This window comes from Dipodomys spectabilis, unplaced genomic scaffold, assembly GCF_019054845.1.
Source record: "Dipodomys spectabilis isolate Male_0828 unplaced genomic scaffold, ASM1905484v1 ptg000132l, whole genome shotgun sequence".
NCBI classification, from domain to species: Eukaryota; Metazoa; Chordata; class Mammalia; order Rodentia; family Heteromyidae; genus Dipodomys; species Dipodomys spectabilis.
In genome coordinates, this window is record NW_024870809.1 from 6,617,595 (window position 1) to 6,640,051 (window position 22,457).

Consider the following 22,457-nt stretch of genomic DNA (forward strand, 5'->3'; position numbering starts at 1 on the left):
AAGTAATTCAAGTTTAATGTGCTTAAATGTTCTAAATATCATCAATAAAGTATAAAATAAGAACACCATGATTCATTTCTGCTCTTACTTCTAACAAAATTTCCTACCCTTTTCTACAATGACAAAAGCTACCCTCATCAGAGAATTTAGTGTCTCATTTATCAATATATTGAATTCTTCATACTAAACCATTAAATTTAAATTTAGCAGTAGTCTTAAAAGTATTGAATGCTAGTGCTATTACACAGTCCTCTTCTGGGAAGGATACAAAAATAAAAAAGAAAGTGAGGTACGTATGCTTCTATGTTGTTAAGGGAGGATAAAGAAGAAAAGATAGATGGAAGGTTGAGGTTCAAAGCCAGCCCAGGCACAATAACTAGGGAATCCATCTCAATTTAACCATCAAAAACTTGTGGTTAAAATGTAGGAATGCCATCCCTGAGCAAGTAAGCTAAGCAAGAATGCAAGGCCCTCAGTTCAAGCCACGGTACTGACACACAAAAAGAAAAGGTATAGAATAGTGATGCAATGGATAAAAAAAGAGAATCACTCTGTTTTAAAACAGACTCAGTCCTTAAAGTTCTTTAGTGTTGAAGGCTCATTTTACATTTGATGAAACCATTAGTGTTAATAAAAAATGTTCATACTAACAATCATATTACCTAGATCTATTCAAAAGACCATTCTTAAGTTCTCTGAATAGTCTAAAAATAATTTCCATGATCAGATATGCTTTGTTCCCCAATGTTGCTATAGTCACATTACCAACTCTTCCTTTAGGATTAATCAACACTATTGTATTATCTGGGATCTTTTAAATAACTTTCTGAGTATAAAAGAAGCATATACCTGTACTAGGAAATTCAGAAAATAAAGACAAAATAAGAGAACGTTCATCATCAAACTTTCTTGATAGTATGATGGGGTAGCATTTAACTAAGCTACCTTAACATTTTGTCTGAAAGGATAAGCAAATGTGTACAGAGAGTCATAAATACAGAAGCTCTATTATCACTGTCCTTGAAAAAGTGTCAGAGTTAGTTCCAGTGGCTCATGCATGTAATCCTAGATACTCAATTGGTTGAGATCTGGAGGATCATAATTAAATCCAGCACAGGGAAGAAAATCCTTGAGTCTGCATTTTCAAAATAACCCGAAAAAAACTGGGCTAGAGATGTGACTCAAGTAGTAGAGTGCCACCTAGCAAGCAGGAGGCCCAGATAGGGTTCAGACTCTAGTACTACCAAAAAAAAAAATCAAACTAAAAAGGTTAACTCAAAGCCATGGATTGGTACTTAACGTGATAATTACAGTATAAAATCCAAATAATTCACAGAATCTGAACCTAAAAACCTTCATCAGTTCAGCATGGATCACCAACCTTTCTTTTCCTAGGAAATCAATGCTATAGTAAGCCTACTGGTGAATTCAAGCAGTATCTACATAACCTGATGTATAAAAGGGCATACAAACAGTTGAAAAAGAAAAGAGCAGGAAATGGAATAATAACAAAGAGCTCTTGTATAGAGCTACAAGGTGGGTGTTGTATTTACAAAATGTGCAACTCTGAACTTAGTACTGGCATAAAGATATGCAAGCACTGTGTACTCAATAATCACTCCCTACAGTTTGTACCTGAGGATTCCACTGTAGCCTGGCCTGATGCAGCAAAAGAGACTGTTTCTGTGACTGATTGGGCTTCAATCACATGCTACAAGTGTACCATTTCACACAGGTCTGGTAATATTCTACTGAGGGCTGGTTACACAGGTGTTTTCACTTTGTGAAAATCCATTGTACTATGAACTCATGATTCATAAACCTTTTTAATATGTTTCTTATACCTCAGTAAAATGTGCATGTATAAAATTCTTCATCTCCAGAAAATGTTGTGGTAGCCTATCAATTAAACTTTGGGAAAATCCTGACAATCATTTACAGATCAGTGGCCCTGACTTTAAAAAAAAAGCCATTTCAGTCAGCAAGGTACAACTTAACCAATCAATAGGGAAACTGAGAGCAAACTTCAATTGGGAAAAAGACATCACCTATGGAAATACTGGGAGAGAAGAGAAACAAAAGCACACATGATTATCAAATCCTTCAAGACCCAGGTCACAATATCCAAGTATATGGGTTAGATGAGACACAATTTAGGGCTAGTAGATGCATTTTATCATAGTTCCATGGGGCAGATTTTTGTTTTAAGTGCCCCAGTTCATATCCCTCCCCATCAGATTGTTGTAATTTTTTTCTGATGGCTAATGGAAGAGAAGTTCAATTTTCCAATCTCTAAGTCAATGGCAATGACCTTCAATTACAATAACACATTTTTTCTATTTTTAATTGCACAAGGAATATTTACAATAAAAAGTACTGGGAAGTATTGTGGCATGATAATTGGGCTGTAGCTTACACAGTAATTTAAAATTATATACGTGTGTGTGTGTGTGTGTGTGTATGTGTGTGCGTGTCTAGATAGAGACTGAAAAAGCATAAAAGAAAGTGATGACAAAACACTAATATGCTAAAATGGTCACATTTACAGATTTGTATGTCTTAATGTTTCCATATTTTCTTCATGCTACATTAATAATAAAAAATTAAGCATAAGGGTAAAATGCAAAGCTATGCTTATGCATGAGAAAAGAGATAAGGCAAAAATATTAGTAATGCTTATGTCAGTATTGTGAAATTAAGGGTAACTTGTTAGGATTCTTTATATCTTTCAAGTTTTCTCCAAGAATGATAATTAACTTTTTAATCAAAAAGTCACTGAGAAAATGTCCTTGGTACTCTCTGATCTTTCCACGATTGAAAATTAAGAAGAACAATGACAAGGACAAACAGATAGGGACATGAAAATAAATGTAGCAATTTATGGGTAATGACATACATTATCCAGAGACTAAAGGGAGGAAATTCTTTATGTGGTATAAAACCAATTTGCTAGTTAACCTATATTCCCCTCCATTCCTTCTTTTGTAAAGGGTATTTCATGTTATGGAATGCAATGCAATGTTCACCAACCTGCTCAATGGAAGCATTTTAACTGGAGATATAAATTGGGAATTGATGTAAATAGGAGACTAGGAGGATTGTGGTTCCAGGTGAGCTCAGGCTGAAAAATCTGTGAGATTCTATCTCATTGGAGAGAAAGTAAATGCTGTGGTACACCTGTGATCCCAACAATGCCAGAAAGCATAAAGTAGGTAGATCATGGTTGAAGCACAAACTTGGCAGGAAGTGAGATACTAACTCAAAAATAATAAATGTGGCTGGAGGTACAGCTCAGCAGTAGAATGTCTGTCTGATAAGTAGAAGGCCCTGAATTCAAAACTAGTACTGTAAAAAAAAAAAAAAAAAGCAGCATAGGGAAAAACTCAATATAAAACTCCTAAAATTCATTTGTAATTTCCTTACTAACTGGTTCGTACTGTCATTAATAAGCTATACAATTTATAGCCATGTATGGTGGTACATGTTTTCATGGAATTGCAGCACTTGGGATGCTGAGGCAGGATCATGAATTCAAAGCTGGAGCTAGATAGTGATACTTCATCTCAAAAATAAAAAACAAAAGCTCTACAAATTGCCTATGATGATGATCAGTACAGAAACCAGGGAGCCCATCATCTTGAAGAATTCACATACATTTATTTATATGTTCTTCTTACTCCTAGAGTTCACATTCCTTAACAGGACAGGAATTAAGGTTCTACCTTAATTTGTGTACTCAGACAAAAAAAATCCCAGGACATAGTCACCCTTGATAAATTCTCAATAAATTGAATTCCAATCTCCTTCCTTAGATACTTTGTGAGTGAATCTGATGAACTTCTGGCTCTAGAATTCTTGGTTTTTTAGATAATTTAACCAGCATTTCTAGAGCACATAAAAAACAAACGTTCCTATGATGAATCTGAAGATAAAATATAATATGATTAAAATCCAGTAGGAAGGTAAACAATGTAAACAAATAACCACCAGCAAAATGCAGACAGTGCTAAAAGAGATAAAGCTCTGTGAGAACAAAAGGATTACTGTGGTTTAGTTGTGGGCTGTAGTGGTAAGAGCCAAAGAAGGAATGGTATAGAAACACCACCACATAGTACCCATCAGTGTGTATAATCATTATTTGTTCATTAAAAATACAATAAAACTCAAGTTCAGAAAACAACAAAAGACAGTCTTTGAGGATTGGGAAGTACTTGTAGTGCATTTTGAAGGATTGTGGGGGCTTGCTCAGCAAAATACAAAAGAGGGGGTGTCCAGGCAACATCAGAAGTACATGCAAACAAATAATGGGGAAGGATAAAGAATGTGAAGTGATGAACAGAAGAGAAGATGGATAGAAAGCTTGGAATGTAATCTATGAGTAGTTTATGGGTCTTGTATGCTATGCTGAGCAATGTTGTCTTAAATTTATAAGCAGTGGCATATATGTGATTGGAGCAGCATCCTGGTGGCAAGGAATGGAGGGGGAACTGCCTGCAGGGAGAATACAAGTTGCAGGCAGGAAGACCAATAAGGAATCTAAGTATAATTTCCCATGAGAAGATTCAAACTGAAAGCAAGTTAATAATAGATGCAAAGGATAAAGGGACATATGTGAGAAAATTTAAAGTAGTAGAATCAAGTAGATATTAGGTTGGGTACAGTGGTACACATCTGTAATCTTATCTACTCAGGAGAAAATTGTCTTTGGAGGCAAGTGCAGGTAAAAAGTTAGTGAGACCTCATCTCAACAAGTAAGCTTTAGCTTGGCCATATGCTTGTGGCCATAAATAAGAGAATCATACTCTGAAGCTGCCCCAGGGAAAATATAAGATTGTTTCTGAAAAACGACTGAAGCAAAAGCATGGGAGTGGCTTAAGTGGTAGGGCCCTTACCCAGGAAGAGTGAGGCCCTAAGTTTCTAACCTCAGTTTCCCTCACAAAAAAAGACTCGATTAGACACCACAACCATTTATTAGAAGGGGAGTTATGGGAACATTTGATGCAAAGGAGAAGAGTTATTAAATGAATGAGTTAATAAAATAGTAATGACACAAAAGAGAGGCAAGAGAAACAAGAAACTGGAAGAGTTTTAAAGGAGTAGTCAACATTGAGAAACAGTGCTATAGTGATATCAGGAATGACAATTCTGGAAAGAGACTCAGGGATGATTTGGGGAGGTTACTCTGTATCAGTAAATCATTACCACTCAGTATTCTGTGGGCCTTTTGTTCTACTGAAAAATGTTATTTTCAAAGTCAAAATCCTGGGGATGAAAGTATAACCACTTACTGAAAAATAGTTGAGAAAGTATTGTCTATAAAATACAATCTCAAAATTTTCTGTGGGCTGGATGCCAGTGGCTCATGCCTGTAATTCTAGCTTCTTAAGAGACTGAGATCTGAGGATCACAGTTCAAAGCCAGCCTGGACAAGAAAACCTGTGAGACTGTTTAACTACCTAAAAACTAGAAGTGAAGTGTGGCTTCAACAGGTAGAGGCCCCAGTATCAGCATACACTCTCTCTCTCTCTCTCTCTCTCTCTCTCTCTCCTCTCCCTCTCCCTCTCTCTCTCTCTCTCTCTCTCTCTCTCTCTCTCTCTCTCCTCTCTCTCTTGCTTTGAAGGGAAATTTGGTTGCTAACTGGAGTAAAAAGCAGTTATTGAAGAAAACAATGGCAAACCTTGGAAGGCCCAAAGATCATTTGCTAGTGAGAAAAATTCAGTCTACCCTTCCTATTCTTGAAGAGTTCAAGTTAGGATTTGGGTGTTGACTTTGAAGTATTCAGACAACTCATTTTCAAATTATGTTCTTCAAATACAGGATTCAATGTTCATTTTTCAACATTCATTTTGTAAAACACATTTAATTACTTTAACAGTGATTAAAAAGGTAAAAGTACATTCCAGATGCTATGCTCTATATTTTATCTATATTATGCCATTTAATCCTAGAAACCTTTTGAGGCAAATTTATTATTATGCTCATCTTACATAGGAGAAAGCCAAGAGAAATAAAATATCTAGCATGAGAAGTTTTAAAATGTGAAATGGCAAAGCTCTTCCTCTTAACTAACAGCCTCTGCTGTCTTTCAAGAATGCATATAAATTGCTTTCTTCATTAAAGTGTATCCTTTCCCATTAGAGACCACCAAGTCATCAATATGAACTGTTTCACTTCATTCACTTTTTAAAATAGCCCTCCAGGAATAATGTTTCTTCAGCTACCCTCTTAAAGATGTTTCAAGTTCTTGTAAATGTGACACGAAAGAGGAAGTTTGTAGCTCTTTCAATAAATTCATGCCTGCACATGTTGACTCCAGGAAAATTGGAGAAGCAAGTACACACACCACTTCAACCCATAGTCTGTGTTCAATTAGACAGCAGGCGAAGCTTGGGCCCATCTGCCTGGGGAAAGAACAGTTTGTTGTGCAATAGGGAGAGCAATAGAGTATGTTTAACGTGTCTCATTGTGACAATCTACATTTTAGATAGCTTTAGTGCTTACTGTGTTTTGGCTGCCCCTTATATGATTTTCATATTTAAGGTAGGAACTTTGACTACTAATGCAAGTTTGAATCCAAAACTTCCTCCTAGTTTCCTAGGTTTCTGGTTTCATTTGATTGAAATATATATATATATATATATATATATATATATATATATATATATATATATATATATATATATCCTGAGATTTCAAGGCAAACTGTTAATAAACATCTATCATTTGTAATATTTATCTGCATGAATCAGGATTGTCTGAATCTTTTGCTGTCAAAATCAAATTCACAGGCAAAATTACAGGGGTTGAGGTCAGGTTGCAGCAATACCTTTTGTGATATTTTGGTGTACATAAAAAACAGCCTGTGGGGCTGGGAATGTGGCTTAGTGGTAGAGTGCTTTCTTAGCATGCAGGAAGCCCTGGGGTTCAATTCCTCAGTACCACGTAAACAGAAAAAGCCAGAAGTGGTGCTGTGGCTCAAGTGATAGAGTGCTAGCCTTGAACAAAAGCAGCTCAGGGACAGTGCCCAGGCCCTGTCCTGTTCAAGCCCCAGGACTGGCAAAACAAAACAAAACAACCCTCCAAGCTTCATCTTTCTAACTGATTGCTCTTCATCAGTGGCTTGCCCTGTAATAAACAAAAATAAATCAAAGCAACTTTTCTAAGCCAGTTTGTTCTATAACTTGAACTTCATGGTCACAGAACATTGGTAGGTGAAAGTGTGGATACTCACTACAAACTCCAACAGAGGAAAAACATTCAAGCCATGCCCCTTTGAGAGCGGTGGAAGAGAAAATCTCCAAACAGAAAAGACAATAATGGGTTTCCACATATGGTGGCCCCCACATAGCCCACAGCAATATATAATAAGTCAATCAGCACTTAAACCTCAGTCCTACCTTCCTGCCACTATAATCCATGGCAACTTTTTTTGACCACTTATTAAAAAAGAAACCTTATGGCTACTGTCAGTAGTGAGTAAAGGAAACAACATAGCACTTTCTAAACAAATATTCGATAATACACATGGCTGAAATGGAAAGTGATTTTTCCTCCTTGCATTGAATAGTTGTTTCTCTAGGGATTCAAGGGAAGAAATGTGATTTTCTACCTCAATAATTTGCTAGCTTTTTTGTATAGTTAGCTTAATGGCAGTATTTGCTAAGCCATCATCTTGGGCAATTTAAATTTCTAAAGTATCAAAATATATTCTGAATCTGTAGGATTTATTCCTTTTTGGTACCTGAAACACAATAACCTTAATTAGATTCCCAGTGTGCTCATGTCTTCAATAGTGGAATAATCATACATTTGTGCATTAAATTTTGCATCATCCTAGCCTTAACCTATTATGACAAATGACCTTTACTGGCCATTTAGTATCTGTTAGATGTTTTATATATAGTATTCTTAATAATCATAGCAACATAAATATTACCTCCATGCTACAGATGAGGAAACCAAGACTCAGGAAAGTTAAAGAATTTATCCATTAAAAAAAAGAATTTATCCAAGATCACAAATCCAGAATTTGATCCCAATCTTGACTACAGGGCTTTTTCTACTACACCCTATTTACATTATACCTTATAAAGCATAACCCAATATCCTAAATCAGATTTTTCAGAGGGAAATAAAAGCACTGATACAAAACATTTGGGAGTTGAGACCACTAAGAATTCAGGAGATATTTACATCTTACCTTATAAAGCATAAAGTAAGATATAAATAGATTACTTAGCACATAGTAGGAACTCAACAAAAGTTAACTTTATTGTTTCCTAAAATTATCAGGTCAATATCTTTAACAAAAATGCAATGAAAATGATCACAGTAGGAACTCTCTAATTAAGGAATACTCAATTATAAATCATTCATGCAAGTGAATCTCCTTTGGAGGAGACAAAGTCAAATCTTTGTACTTAGCCAACTGAAATGTAAATACTATATTTACTAAGCCTCCACATTAAGTATTACTGGCCTTTAAAAAGTAATTTCATTCTAATCAATGCATTATCAACCAAGAGAGATAGTTTGCTCTTTTAATTAATGAACTAAATCTAAGAATCCCATTTTACAGCAGGAAAGGATCACAGAGTTTATCCAGTTCACTGTTATCTAGGCATGCTCTACTAACTTGGTGTCCACCCTTACACATCTATACCACTATTTGACATGTATGTTGTACGAGGTCACAAAGCTGATAGAAGCCAAGAAGGGGCTCAAAGAAGTCCAATCTCTTGAGTCCCACCTCAGTGCTCTTTGCTGTATGCCACCCAGCCTCTCAATGCTAGCGCTCTCTAAGCAGAGCTAGTCAGAGTGCTTTTAAAAAAAAACCTTTAGTAGTTAAGGAGATTCATCTCTGCAGTGACTGATTCAGATCAGCTAACCTTTAGATACACTGTCCTAGACAATTAAGGGTTTATTTCATTTCTACTCTCAAGGCAAACCTGTGGAAAAGTTCTTTTTTTAAAAAAAAAAATCATCCATAATTCTTTGACTCATGAGGACACCTAGACTCAAAAAGATTTCAAATAAGTTGTCCAAGGTCATGGAGTAAGCAATGAGGCAGAAATTGGAATCAAGGTCTAACTTGAGGCCCAGCTCTTTGCAACCACAATATATTGCTATTACATTCCCTTCCTTTTTCTCCCCCAGTTCTTTGTCCTTCAGGGCCCAAGATCAATATATGCATATAGTATGGATACCTAATCACAAATAGAGAGACTTCTGGAAAGGATAACTTGGGGGAGGATAGTCACCCACAGCAGCTCTGCAATTTAAGAACTACCTTGACTCCTTTTGCAAAGCCGAGGCCTTTGCTATATTCATGCATAATAAACCTTGCTTTTTTTTTTTTTAGTAACACTAATCATCTGTTTGGGAACCCAATAACCTAAATCAGATTTTTTTTTTCCAGAGGCAAACAAAACCACCGATACTAAACAATCATTTGGGACTTGAGACCACTGGGCAGAGAATAATCCAGGAGCTGACAAAGTTTCCACTAAAATCGCCGAGAGGTTAACTAGGGTGCAGTAATACAATCTTGTATCTGATACCTCGGAAACAAGGGGAGAAAAACGGAAAGAGGAGGGGGAAATCTGGTTTTATGCAGCAAAGAGTGAGGGAAAAAGAGATTTCCAAGGGACCATTTGCCAGTCCTTTAAAAGCCAATGCCTACTACCCTCTGCTTCCTCACTCCAAGGCAAGGGGGGGGGGGGGGGAGTTCCACCCTTGTGAGCCACCAGGAAAAGGCAACGCAAAAAGCCCAAGCCGTTCTTGATTTCCCAGCCTGCTCACCCCGTTTGTCTCACCCTGTTCTACCAGAAAGGCAAATTATGAAGGATTTCCCCCCCCTACTCCGCCCAACCCCCACGTTTGGTAAATCTCAGGAAGAACTCTGCTCCACGCGGTGGGGTTAGAAAGGGCACTGATTTTTCTTCAGAGTGAGGGGATAGGGAAGAGGAAAGCGCTGAGGAAAACAGGAGAAACTGGCCATGGCAGAAATTTGAAGGGGTGCAATTTAGTAGCTGCACTCACCCGGGTGAGACATGGGGATGACCTCATTGCGGGTCCCCGGGAAGTTAAAGATGACGGCTCCAGAAGCCCCTCTCTCATAAGCCAGATGGATCTTGTCTGCGAAGGTGCAGCCCCCGCCACGCTGGATGAGAGCCAACCAAGAGACTTGGACAGCATTTCCCCAAACGGTGGGTACCGTGAAATTCGTGTGCGGGTTACACGCGTTGAGCGCCCCAGGCCCGTCCGGTGGTACCAGGACCCCAGCCACGGGCTCCAGAGGCGAGTCCTGGCCGTACACGCCCTCCTCGCTCAGCTCCCACACTGTGCGGTTCACTCCGGTGTGCGGAACCCGCCAGGACACGTTGAGGTACGCAGTCCACACTGCTTCGGCACCCCGGGAAGCAGGGGCATGTGGACTCAGAGCCAGTAAGAAGCACCAGGCCAGCAATCTGGAAGAGCCGCAGCCAGCGCGGCCAGCGACCCCGGCCCCAGGCGGCGGCCCCATGGTGCGAGCGCTCCGCGGTACCCTACGGGCCTGTGGCACGCGCCCTCTCGGGGCACGGCAAGGACCCGGCCTGGAGCAGGTAGGTGCCAGGTAAAGAGCAGGCGGAGAGCCACAGGCGCCCCGCGTATGAGGTGGGAGCCTGGAGGCACGTCGCAGCAGTAAAGAGGTTGCAGTAGACGCAGCCCCTGGAAGCTGCCGGTCCCCCTCGCTACTGCTGCTGCGGCCGCGTCGGGCTCCCGGGCTCCAGTGGAAAGCTCCGCCCAGCTGACTGGGGGTAGAGGTGGTTGGGAGGGAGGAAAGGACACTGCGGGATCCGCCTCTTAAAAGGGTAACAGGATGGGAAGGCTTTACTGTTGGAGACGGGGCAGGGCGGGGGGGAGGGGGGGGGAGGGGGCGGGAGGTTGTGTCTTGTCATTTCATGAAAAATATGCCGGTAAGGAGCTATAATATCTGCAAACATACAAGCCCTCTTTTTTTTGGGTGGGGGAAGTTGAGGGATTCGAGCCCGTGTCGAATTGCGAGAACACCTTTGCTCTCTGCTTGGCATTTGTAGTGCTTCCAGTGCAAGAATGTGAAAGTACTCCTCCAAAGTGGCCCACTCGGAGGTCTGCTTGGAGGCAAGGGAATTGGGGAAGCTGAGTAGTGCTGGAGGGTTAGGTAATTACTCATCTGTAGAAAAGCACGTTTATGACTACCTTCCCCCCCCCCCTTTTATTGCTGATAAATGACACCTTTCTCCTTTCCTTCACTCAACAAGCATCATATATGTATGTCTCCTTTTTACCCTTACCCCAGGGACATAATTTACTGTATCCTGTGCGTCTTCCTAATAATCTTGGTCGTCAAGGACGAATGGTTAATTTCATATGCCTCAAAACCATATGCCCCTTCACCTTCCACACACCAAGTTGAAGGAAAAGAATATTCACCCACCATTAGTCATCTTAACTACATCTTTCTCCATTTTCTCAACAACCAGAAGGAGCCTGACCCACCTACGCAATTCACCTAGGCCACTACAGTATTTCTAAAATGTATCCTTACTTGAGTATATAACTTCTGTCTACTCCATCAATGAATACATTTACTAGACGCCCAATAAATGGACATGGTACTGGGCTCAATTAACACACCTAGTATTTGGCAGGTATTAATAACATATGACCTTCACAGACTTCTTTGTACCTGTTTCCTTGGTAAAATGGGAACAACAAAAGTGCCTACATCATAGAGGTTTTTTTGTCTTTTTAAAATTGTTATTGTAAAGGTGATATACAGAGGAGTTACAGTTACATAAGGCAGGTAATGAGTTCATTTCTTTTTGAACCATGTCCCCCCTCCCACATTCTCCCAACCTCATTGAGTTGTTCAGATGATTAAAGGAGTTCATGCACATACAATATTTAAAAGACAGTTCTTCAAATGGTGTAAAAAATATTTGCCAAACACTACTACTAAGTAGATGCAGGGACACTGTACTACAATATTCTTTTTTTTGTCAGTGGTGGGGCTTGAACTCTGGGCTTGGGCACTGTCCCTGCGCTCTTCAGCTCAAAGTGAGCAATCTACCACTTGAGCCACAGCACCACTTCCGGTTTTCTAGTGGTTTATTGGAGATGAGTCTCACAGACTTTCTTGCCCAGGTTGGCTTTGAACCGTGATCCTCAGATTTCAGCCTCCTGAGTAGCTAGGATTACAAGTGTGAGCCACGGGTGCCTGGCTACAATAGTCTTAAAGTTGTTATTTTGAGGCAATAATTAGAAAAAAATGATAATTAGGATGACTAGTCTTAGTTTTTTGGGGGGTACTAATGGGATTTGAAATCAGTGCATTGCACTTTCTAGGAAGGGGCTACACCACTTGAACCACTTCACTTTTTGCATTAGTTATTTTTCAAGAAATGTCTCGCTTTATGCTCAAGCAGTTCTAGACTGCAATCCTCCTTTCCCCTTTAGCTGCATACAAAACAAAACAGACACTGGTCCAGATGCATTTCTCACAATCTATTTTTTTTTCCCTTGGGGCTAGCCTCTACGTGCTATCCAAGATCTCCTTCTCCAAAGTAGCTAGGATTACAGACTTGAGCCACCACTCTGGCCCACTTCAAAGAAATGCAGTCTACTTTATCCAGCTTAACTCTTGCTAAATTCCTAGTCATTTGTTACCCTCCATCCATGGTCTAGCATTTACACATGGGATAATTTTGAACTTTATATTCTTTTTCTATGTCTGTACTTGTGTTTGAACTCAGGGCCTCATGCTTGCTTAGGATGATATTATACCACTTGAGCCTCATCCCCAACTCTTCTCTTTTGCTGAAAATTTTGGAGATGGAGTCTAGCAAACTTTTCTGCCTAGCTTGGCCTCAAACTTCAGTTCCTCCAGCTCTCAGCCTTGTCAGTAGCTACGATTGGAGCTACTTGTGCCCAGCTTGCAGTAGAGCTCTCATAGCTTGAGAGAGACCTGGAGGAAAAGTAATGGTATATACCAAACCACAACCAGGAAAGTAGAATATAAATAATAGATAATTCTGTGGAACATGGATCTTGATATTGGAAGGGGATTTAGGGGTCAGTGGGAGATAGGTAATGGTGCCAATAGCACAGTACCCCCAGAAACTGATGATGTTAATCTGTGAGATGTAAGTTACCAAGAAGAAAGCAAATAAGTAGGAGCAGACATCTCAAAAGAAACAGTAGTCTTTCAGCTATTGTCTAAATCTGTTGGTGAAGAACACTCAAGATTCAATCAAGCAATAATACTTGAATGAAAATCAAATATATTGTACTTTGAATAAATGATGTGCTTAAAAGTCATGTTTAAAAGAAAGGAGGTATTTTATATGTATAAAAACTAAATTTAAGTAAGATATTCACCAATGTTCATCCATTTATTATTTTCTTTTTTAAATTATTTTCTTAATATTTATTTCACATTTAATATATGCCATGGGCTAAACATTGGAGAACAAAGTTAAATAAGGCATCACCTGCGATCTCAAAAAGCTTAGATTAGCTTTCATGAGAAACACAAGTAAAATTATTCCAGTAAATAGTGCTATACATATGTGGTGTCATCCCTACAAGAGGGTATGCACAGGGCAGTAGTGAATAACAAAGAAGAGATGTGTAACTTAGACTGGGAATTAAGAAACAGCATTCCAGAGGGCATGTTACCTGTGCTGTTTGAAAGAGTTAGCTTTTTGAGGCATAGAACTACACAAGGATTGTTCTAAGATAGGACTTAGGAAGCTGTAATTCCTACAGTCCTTGTAAGTGCACAATGTTTGGAATCTAGACTTCAAAAGGAAATGTGGTAAGAGATAAAAGTGGGTGGGCTAAGGATGAAGCGTAATGGTAGGGCACTTTCCTAGCACAGATGAGGCCTGAGGGTTGATCCCCAGCACTGCAAAAGAATAGATAAAAGAGATAATGTTGGAAAAATACAAATAATTTAGATCTTCAGAGTCCTTTGGGTAAAAATAAGATGTGTTTGAACTTTATCCAACAAGGAAAAACTAACATATACTAGGTTTAAACAGGAAGCAGAGAATAACATCACATCAGAAATTTAGATATCATTAGGATTTCTCTGTGGATTGGAGAGAACAAAAGTAGGAGCAAGAAGCTTGAAGAGATGATTGTTGTCAGTAGTCAGGAATAAAAATCTCCTGGCTTAACAGAAATGAGAAGTGGATAGAATAGGGATGCATCTTGGAGGTAGAATTAAGCACATTTGGATTGGGAGATGAAATACAAGGAGGAATTAAAGATTGCTGTTAGGCTTTTGGCTCTGAAGACCCCATAGCAATCCATCAGGGAACCCAGGTTTTAAGTGCATACAGTTGGTAAGATGAGAGTTCCCTTTGGACATGTTGGCTCTGAGTTACTTATGACATAACCAAGTTGAACTGTGAAATAGGCAGTTAGATTGGACAGTTACTAAGCACAAAGCAGAAGGAAACAGAAAGGGAATATGCATAGTGATAGAAAGGAAACATTCCTACTCTTAATGCATTTATTGTTTACTCCACTGTGGGTTGGAGAAACTTATTTGCTGCCAAGTGCCATTTGAATAGTTTAAAGAACATTTTGGGCCATACAAAATTATCAATACAGACAGATGGACTGTGGGCGGCTGATGAAAAGCATGTCCAGTCATGTACTAAATGATTTTGAGAACCTTATATGGCCCAGGGGTTGACCATTTCTTATCCTTGCCAGGGATAGTCATAGATATAAATAGACAAAAACAGTGTGGAGTAATAAATGTTATGATTGAGAAAAGCATAAGATATTATGTCAACATGGATATGTCTGAGTCTTTGGGAACAAGTAGATGTCTCCAAAGAGTGTAAGGATACCCAGGCATAAGTGTAATATATAAGACCACCACAGAAAATTCAGGTAACTAACACGTGGTAGTTAGCTATGGCTACGATATAAGTTGGCAAAGGTAAGCCAAGAAAAATGAAGCTGCTCAAGTAGGTTGTATCAGAAAATGGAGAGTTTAGAAAACCATGGTAAAAAGTGTGGAATATATATATATATATGTCACATATGCATATACATGTATACAGAAAACATGGCAAAATTATGCCATAAACTAAATCTAGATGAGTATACTTACTAAATTATTTTTCTAAATTTCCTGGTTTTTGTAGTACTGAGTTTAAAATTGTGAATTAACATAGAAGCTAGGGGAACAAATGAATGACATGATCACACCTGAAGTTACATATGTCATCAGATTGTATGAGGGCAAGACTTGGGGCAGAGAAGCTAGTGAGAGGCTGATGTCACCAGATGGCTTCAGCAGGTCTAGTCCAGTTGTGGACCGGAGAACTCAGAAAGCAGCCTGATGACATGAATCATTAAAACTTCCCATGAACTCCCCTTGCTCTGAGTACATCCTCACCAAGCAACCTCCTTATTATCATTTAGATTCTCATGTAAATATGCCTACAGGGAGATAATACACTGATCAGCAAACACTAGTACCTGGTCCATTTGGAAGTTATACTTCTCATTATAAATTAATCAATTGGCATTCTGGCATATATTGGTCTCTTGTGAATATGGTTAACTGTGAGTCAGCTCCCAGGAGCCTAGTCACTGGTTATGCTACCAATCAGATTTCAAAGCTTAGAACCAGATTGTAAATCATGATTGCATCAAAGGCTTTCCACTCTGAGCAATTTGTTGGCTTCCCCCACCATATTCTTCCATTTCACTATGAGATATTTTTGAACAACAGGAGCTTTGCTACTAAGAGTGAGGCTTGTTGATCAGGGACATCATCATTATCAGGGAGCTAGGTAGAAATGCACACTCATGAGTCTAACCCCAGAACAAATGATTCAAAATCTGCATTTAACAAGGTCCCCATGATCTATATACATATGTACATTTGAGAAGCCTTGAAGTAGACCAGGTATTCCTGACAGAGAGCCAGCATTCAGCCTCTACATACTTCTAGTGGTGGAACCCACTACTTGACAAAGCACTGTGTGCCTACATTTTTCTGTTGGAATGTTTGTGTAAATATAGTTGACCTTGCTTTAGTTCATTCTTTTCCTTCTATTCCTGTCTGAGGACTCCAGGCTATGTGTCTATGCTGCTCTATAGTCATAGGTCCACTCAAGTAGTGCCTTTGTTTTCAGCAATGTACCTGTATACACCGTATCTGACTCCTAACAAACCGAACTTACTATTCTGAAGTATGGTCTCTCAGGGTGAGGTGAGTAACAGATATGGTTCCTTGAACTTTTACTATGTGATTTCCATAATAATTTTCACATGTAATTTTTACAATCATCTATTACATTAACCTTACTTTCTGCAGAAGAGTTTCTCAAAAGGCTTAGAATCAGCCATTTGCCTAAGCTCATAGCTAAAAACTAAAGCAGAATTCCAATGCTGTTTTGACTCTAAGTATTAATAGCTGGCAACAACTCACGATGTTTCCTCTGGGGAGTGCCACACACATTTTAACACTGCTTTATACTAAAGAAAGTTCAAGTGAAATGTTTCTGTGTGCATTTCAGTCATTGTGACTATTGAGGGAGATATATTTGGGTTAGGAGCCTTTTTGAATTCCTGAAATTCTGCCACAAAGCCCAACGTTGCCAGATATTTGTATCAGCAATACTCCACTGAAATGGCCCTTAGCAGCACACTGTCTACTAATGATGAACTGATAAGCAGAGCAGCATCCTGCAAGAGCAGTAGGGGGGCACTGCTCTGAGAGATTGTTTCACATCACACTAAGTTTTTGCAGTGGCATAGAGATAGACAATAGTGATCAGTCTTTAATATGTCTGTAAAAAAAGATATCACATCTGGCTTCTTACCATTACATAAATGACAAATCAGAACCTAGAACAACTAGTGCCCAGGCACCTCAGTGATGCTGTGGTTATCCAACATAGGTGTACAGACAACATAGGTGTACAGAATGTATTGAGAAGGGATGACAACAAATGTCATCGCTAGGCAGCTGCTATATAGGGAGGAAGAAGAAAATAGTGGGAGTGTGGAGAGGGCACAGCCAAATCAAACAAAGCAAAACAAAATGCCAGAACACCACAGATTGCTTCTAAATGATATATCATCACTTGTAAATGTAAATAAACCCCAGCCAGCTCTTGTTGGTATACAGCTATTAAAAAACAGGGAATAAAAAAACCCCACAGCTTTCATGTATCCAAAGACAGGACAAGATTTCAGAAGTGGGATTAAAGATAGTGGAATTGCTATATAGTTTTCTTATACATATCATTAATAGCTACTATTGAGAGGTGACAACAGGGTAGGTATTTTATTAGTGTTATATGCTACATCTTAGAGAAGAAAAAAAGTAGGCTTAGGTCAAGTCACCCATTGAGGTCATCCATAGTAACCAAATAGCAGAACTGGAATTTGACCCCAAATCTAAGTATAAAACTCTACTCTTCCTATTTTATCATTTTGGAATCTACAACACCACCTTCAAAAATAAAAAGGCCCTTATTTATTCAGACACCTTGCAAAGACTGTTTATATCTTTTTGTTAAAAAAAAAACCCAGATGTTATCATACTCTAGTTCCCATTTTTCAGAAGAGAAAAATGAGGTAACAAAGATGATGTATTTTCCTAGAGGATACGCAGCTAGTCAGTGGCAGTTTTGGAATTCCCACAAGGGTATGTATGACTCTTCATTCCAAGCCTTTTCCTTGTTGTACTTCATACACAGAAAGGGTATTGTTACAAGGTGGAAAAATATGGGTACTTTCCAGCGACAGCCACTGACACATTTTAGCATTCTAAGAACTTCTTCACCAGAAGGCCTCAATTACAGAGACTGTGAAAGTATATCTAGTCAAGAGCTTCATGATCATTTATAAATGCCTACACATTCAGCTGTACAGGCATACTCACGTGATTGTGGAAAGGAGTGCCCTAACATGTTGTTACACAAGAATTTTTTTGCCCACTAATGAAAACTAATACAGAAGACATCATAGAAATTTGGGCTCTATTGTCTACTTGATTGCAGTTGGAGGATCAGCTTAGCTATTCTGAGTTTAGAGAAGTGATTAAGAAGATCTTGGATTGTTGAGGAGGGATTAAGACTGGAAGAGCTCATGGCCTCTAGTGGTCTCTAGAGGAAGTTGGACAGAGGAGGCTCTGAGATGATCTTTCCTCTCCACTGTTTTATCAAGCAACTATCCTGTCTTTCCTTTTAAAGTTTTTAGAAAGATGAACCCTCCAGAAGAATTAAATCTGTGACCACAAGAGGATTTGCATATATATTATGAAAACAAAGAAAAACTAATAACTTGGGGGGAGGGGGGCTCAATTTGGTCCTACAGTATTTGAGGTTTCTTTTATTTGAGTTTTATTTTAACCAATCTCAAGATCCCAATAACCCATGCTGTAGACTACATCCACAGACTCATTCCTGTCTCTTCTTAGTGTTCACGTTGTTATTGACCAGTTATGGAAATCTCTATTTCTTGTTTCTCAGAAGTCAAATAGATACTTTCTGAACCAGTTGACATTCCATTACACTCTACTGAATCAGATAATGCGGTTATATGCTGCTTCACTGCATGATATATCCTGAGAAATGTTGCATAAAGTGATTTTTATTATGATATGGCTATCACAGCCTACTGGTCTAGCCTACCCTATATCTAGGCTGCATGGTATAGCCTGCTATTTTTAGGCTACAAAATGGTATAGCTCTGTTACTTTACTGAACACCAGGATCAATTATAACACAATGGAAAACTTTGAGTGTCCAAATCTATTTAAACAGAAAAGGCACAACAAAATGATGATAAAAATTGTTGTATTATATAGGGTACTGGCATGAATGGAGCATGCAGGACTAGAAGTTGCCATTGGTGAATTGTCACTGAGTGAGGAGCGAGTCATTATAAACTGCCAATAACATTAATCTACACTTTCTTAGGCTTTAGAAACACTGCACAGACTACACTAAGTTTATAACAATAATTTTCTTTCTTTAATAATTTAACCTTTAAAAAGAGTTGATCTTAATGTTGCACCTCAACTTCCAGCCTCTCCTCTGGAGAGTTTTCTATTCTGAGAAATTAAAAGAATCAGATTACAATTCATGGCATTTGAAAATCTTCTGTGTGGCCAGAACCTGCATTACAGCTGACCATACATTGGATACTTTTTTGCCTATGAGCTTTTGAAGACTGTTTGTATAAAAGACTGTTTCTGGGCAAACACCAGCAAAGAAGCCTCTAAAAGGTGTGTGTGGGGGGAGTGTTTTCAATTTTTTTCTTTGTAAAAAAAGAGACAAAAGATACTTGCTCAACTTAATTATTAGATAAAAGAACTCAAACTAGTTTGCTTTAAAAATAAACCAATCTTGGTTAATTCACCTCATTTATTTGATAAACTTTAATTATTTAATTTTCTAACTTAATTTTTTTCTGTGCTGGTACCAGGGCGTGAATTCTGGGCCTCATGTTCTTGCTCAGCTTTGTTCTTTATAGCCAGTGCCCCACCAGTTGAGCCATGCATCCAGTCTGGCATTTTTCTGGTTAATTGGAGATGGAATTTCATAAACTTTTTTGCCCAGGCTAGTTTCAAACTATGATCCTCCAGCTCTCAGCCTTCTGACTAGCTAGGATTACAGGCACCTGGCTAACTTTCTGACATTTTAAATAACACCTTAAAACACAAAACTGCACAGCTCTATGAAATACACCCTTGGGCTGAAGGTGGCTCAGTGGTTAGAGTGCTTGCCTTGCGTGCATGAGGCCCTGGGTTCGATTCCTCACCACCACATAAGCAGAAAAAAAAAGAATATTGCCATTTTGGCTGGGAAGGTGGCTCAGTGGTAGAGTGCTTGCCTTGCATGCATGAGGCCCTGGGTTCGATTCCTCAGCACCACATAAACAGAAAAAGCTGGAAGTGGCGCTGTGGCTCAAGTGTTAAGAGTACTAGTCTTGAGCAAAAAAGCTCAGGGACAGTGCCCAGGCCCTGAGTTCAAGCCCCAGGACTGGCAAAACAACAAAAAATTTGTTGAAATACACCCTTTAAAAATAATTTAACATACGTTAATAGCACAAGGAGGCTTATTGTGATATATATACATACACATATACATATATATATTTGTGGCAGTGTATTTTGAACACATTCCCCTGAAATATTTTTTCTCTCTATCGTATTCTATAGGCTTTTTAAAAATCTATTTACAATTTTTGTATGTTTTGCTTTAAATTATTTTCGTTAAAAAAAAAGACATAGGACTGGGTGCCAGTGCCTCCTGTCTGTAATCCTAGCTACTTAAGAGGCTAAGATTGTTAGGATTGTTGTTCTAGAAAATAGTTCTAGAGATTCTTCTCCACAAAGAGCTGGATGCAGTGGTGTGCATTCATTATCCTTGATACTGGGAAACCCAATACAGGTGGATCATGTCCAGGTTCATGCCCAGGCAGGAAGCAAGTCCTTATCTCAAAATTAATGAGCAAAAATCAGGGCTGCAGGCATGGCTCTGTGGTAAGAATGCCAACTTAGGAAGCATAAAAGTCCTGAGTTCAAACCCCAGTATTCCACACCCTCCCCCAACCAAAAAAGAAAAAAAACAAACTAAGCCACAAAAACACACATTAGCCCAGGCCTACATAGGCTGAAAACACTCAATATGACTATTTTGTACCTCTTCATCTTGTTGCCTGGGAGGTCTTCAGGGGCAATATAACATGTGGGACTGTCACCTCCTATGATAGGAATGTTGTCTCTGAAACTATCTCTATGGACCTTCCTGCAGCTCTTCCTAAGGAAGTGATGCTCCTTTCAGAAAAATGTCTAAGATTGTTTGCTTTGCTTGTTTCTTTAAAATAAAAAACAAACACAAAAGAAAACACCCACCCGCCATATATTTGCTTGTAAGAAGATAACATACTATGAATATCCCATAAAAAAAACCCATCTGGTGTTGGGAGTCCATATCAAAAAACAAAACAAAAACAACAACACACACAAAACTAAGCTGGGTGCTAGTGGCTCACACCTGTAATCCTAGCTACTCAGAAAGTTGAGATTTGAGGATTGTAGTTCAAAGCCAGCCAGGACAGGAATGTCTGTGAGACTCTTATCTCCAATTAACCAGCACAGAACAGAAAGTAGAGTTGGGGCTTAGGTGGTAGAGCACCAACTATGAACTAAAACTTGAGTTCGACATCCCAGTAACAGGCACAAAAATAAAATAACGTGTGTATTTTTCAGATTACTTAAAAAAACACAACAAACTACTATTATATACCTTTTAGTTTGACTACTCTTAAAAAAGGTGAAAGAGGTGTCAGTGATTTGGAGACAAGGGAACCCTGTACAGTACTGGGAGGAATCTAATTATTATAACCATTATGGAAAACACCATGGACCTGCTTCAAAAAATAAAAATAGTACCATAAGATCTAGAAATCTCACTACTGGGCATATACCCAAAGGATATGAAATTAGTGTCAAAGAGATGTCTGTACTCTCCTATTAATTCCAAAATATGAAAGCAACCAAAGAGGTCATCAAAATGGCTGCATAAAGCACAGCTGGCAAATATACACAATGCAATACTAGTCAGCCTTTAAAATATAGAGCATTCTGTCATTTCTAACAACACAGATGAACCTAGAGGACATTATGGTAAGTGAAATGAACTAGTCATAAAGGGACAAATACCACAGTTAAGTGCTTATATGTGGAATTTAAAAGGTTAGACTTACTGAAGTAGAGAGGAGAATTGTGATTTCTTGAGGGTGAGGGTAAAGGTGAAGGTGAAGGTGGGGGTGGGGGATTGTGGTGTGAGAAAGGGAGAAAACGGATGAAAGATATAAAATTTCAGTTGGACAGAGTGAATAGTTTCTGGTGTTTTGTTATACAACATGGTAACTATAGTTAATAATATATTTCTAAATAGCTAAACCAAGAAGTGGTAAGTATTTGAAGGGATGTTAACATGTTAACATAAGTGATTTGATCATTCCGTAGGTCATGTATACAGATCTTGAAACATCATACTCTACTCTGTAAGTCTATATAATTATTATTTCTCAATTAAAAGAAAGCTTTAAGTAAATAAGTAAACATCCAATTGAAGGGGGTGGATAAAAGCCTCAAAAATAAAAACAAAACCCTTCCATTATAGTAGTGTGTAATCACAGTCACCTATTGAGACTAAGACTTGCCCTTTAGAATCTGAAGTCTGCATGAGTGTGAGCAAAGGCAGCCTTTGTATTCCAAGGGGCAAAGTCACAAATACACAGCTGCCAAGTATATGCATTAGGATTAGCTGCAGCTGCCTGGGGCTCAAAATTGATCAATAACTCGGAGTAAACAAGTATCTGGCAATAAGTGACCAGGTACTAGCACATAGTTGAGCCAACTGAAATAGGCTGGCTGGTTA

General features: G+C 38.7%; 1 protein-coding gene across 1 annotated transcript in view; it reads right to left on the reverse strand.

Annotated features, from left to right (window-relative positions):
* The window catches only part of Rnf128 (ring finger protein 128), a 60,862-nt gene extending 50,093 nt beyond the window's left edge, over nucleotides 1-10,769 (reverse strand). The window contains exon 1 of the mRNA XM_042690062.1: nucleotides 10,042-10,769. Within this exon, the coding sequence (XP_042545996.1) occupies nucleotides 10,042-10,525 (484 nt within the window). The 5' untranslated portion in view covers nucleotides 10,526-10,769. The remainder of the gene's footprint in view (nucleotides 1-10,041) is intronic.
* Between the last annotated feature and the right edge of the window lie 11,688 nt (nucleotides 10,770-22,457).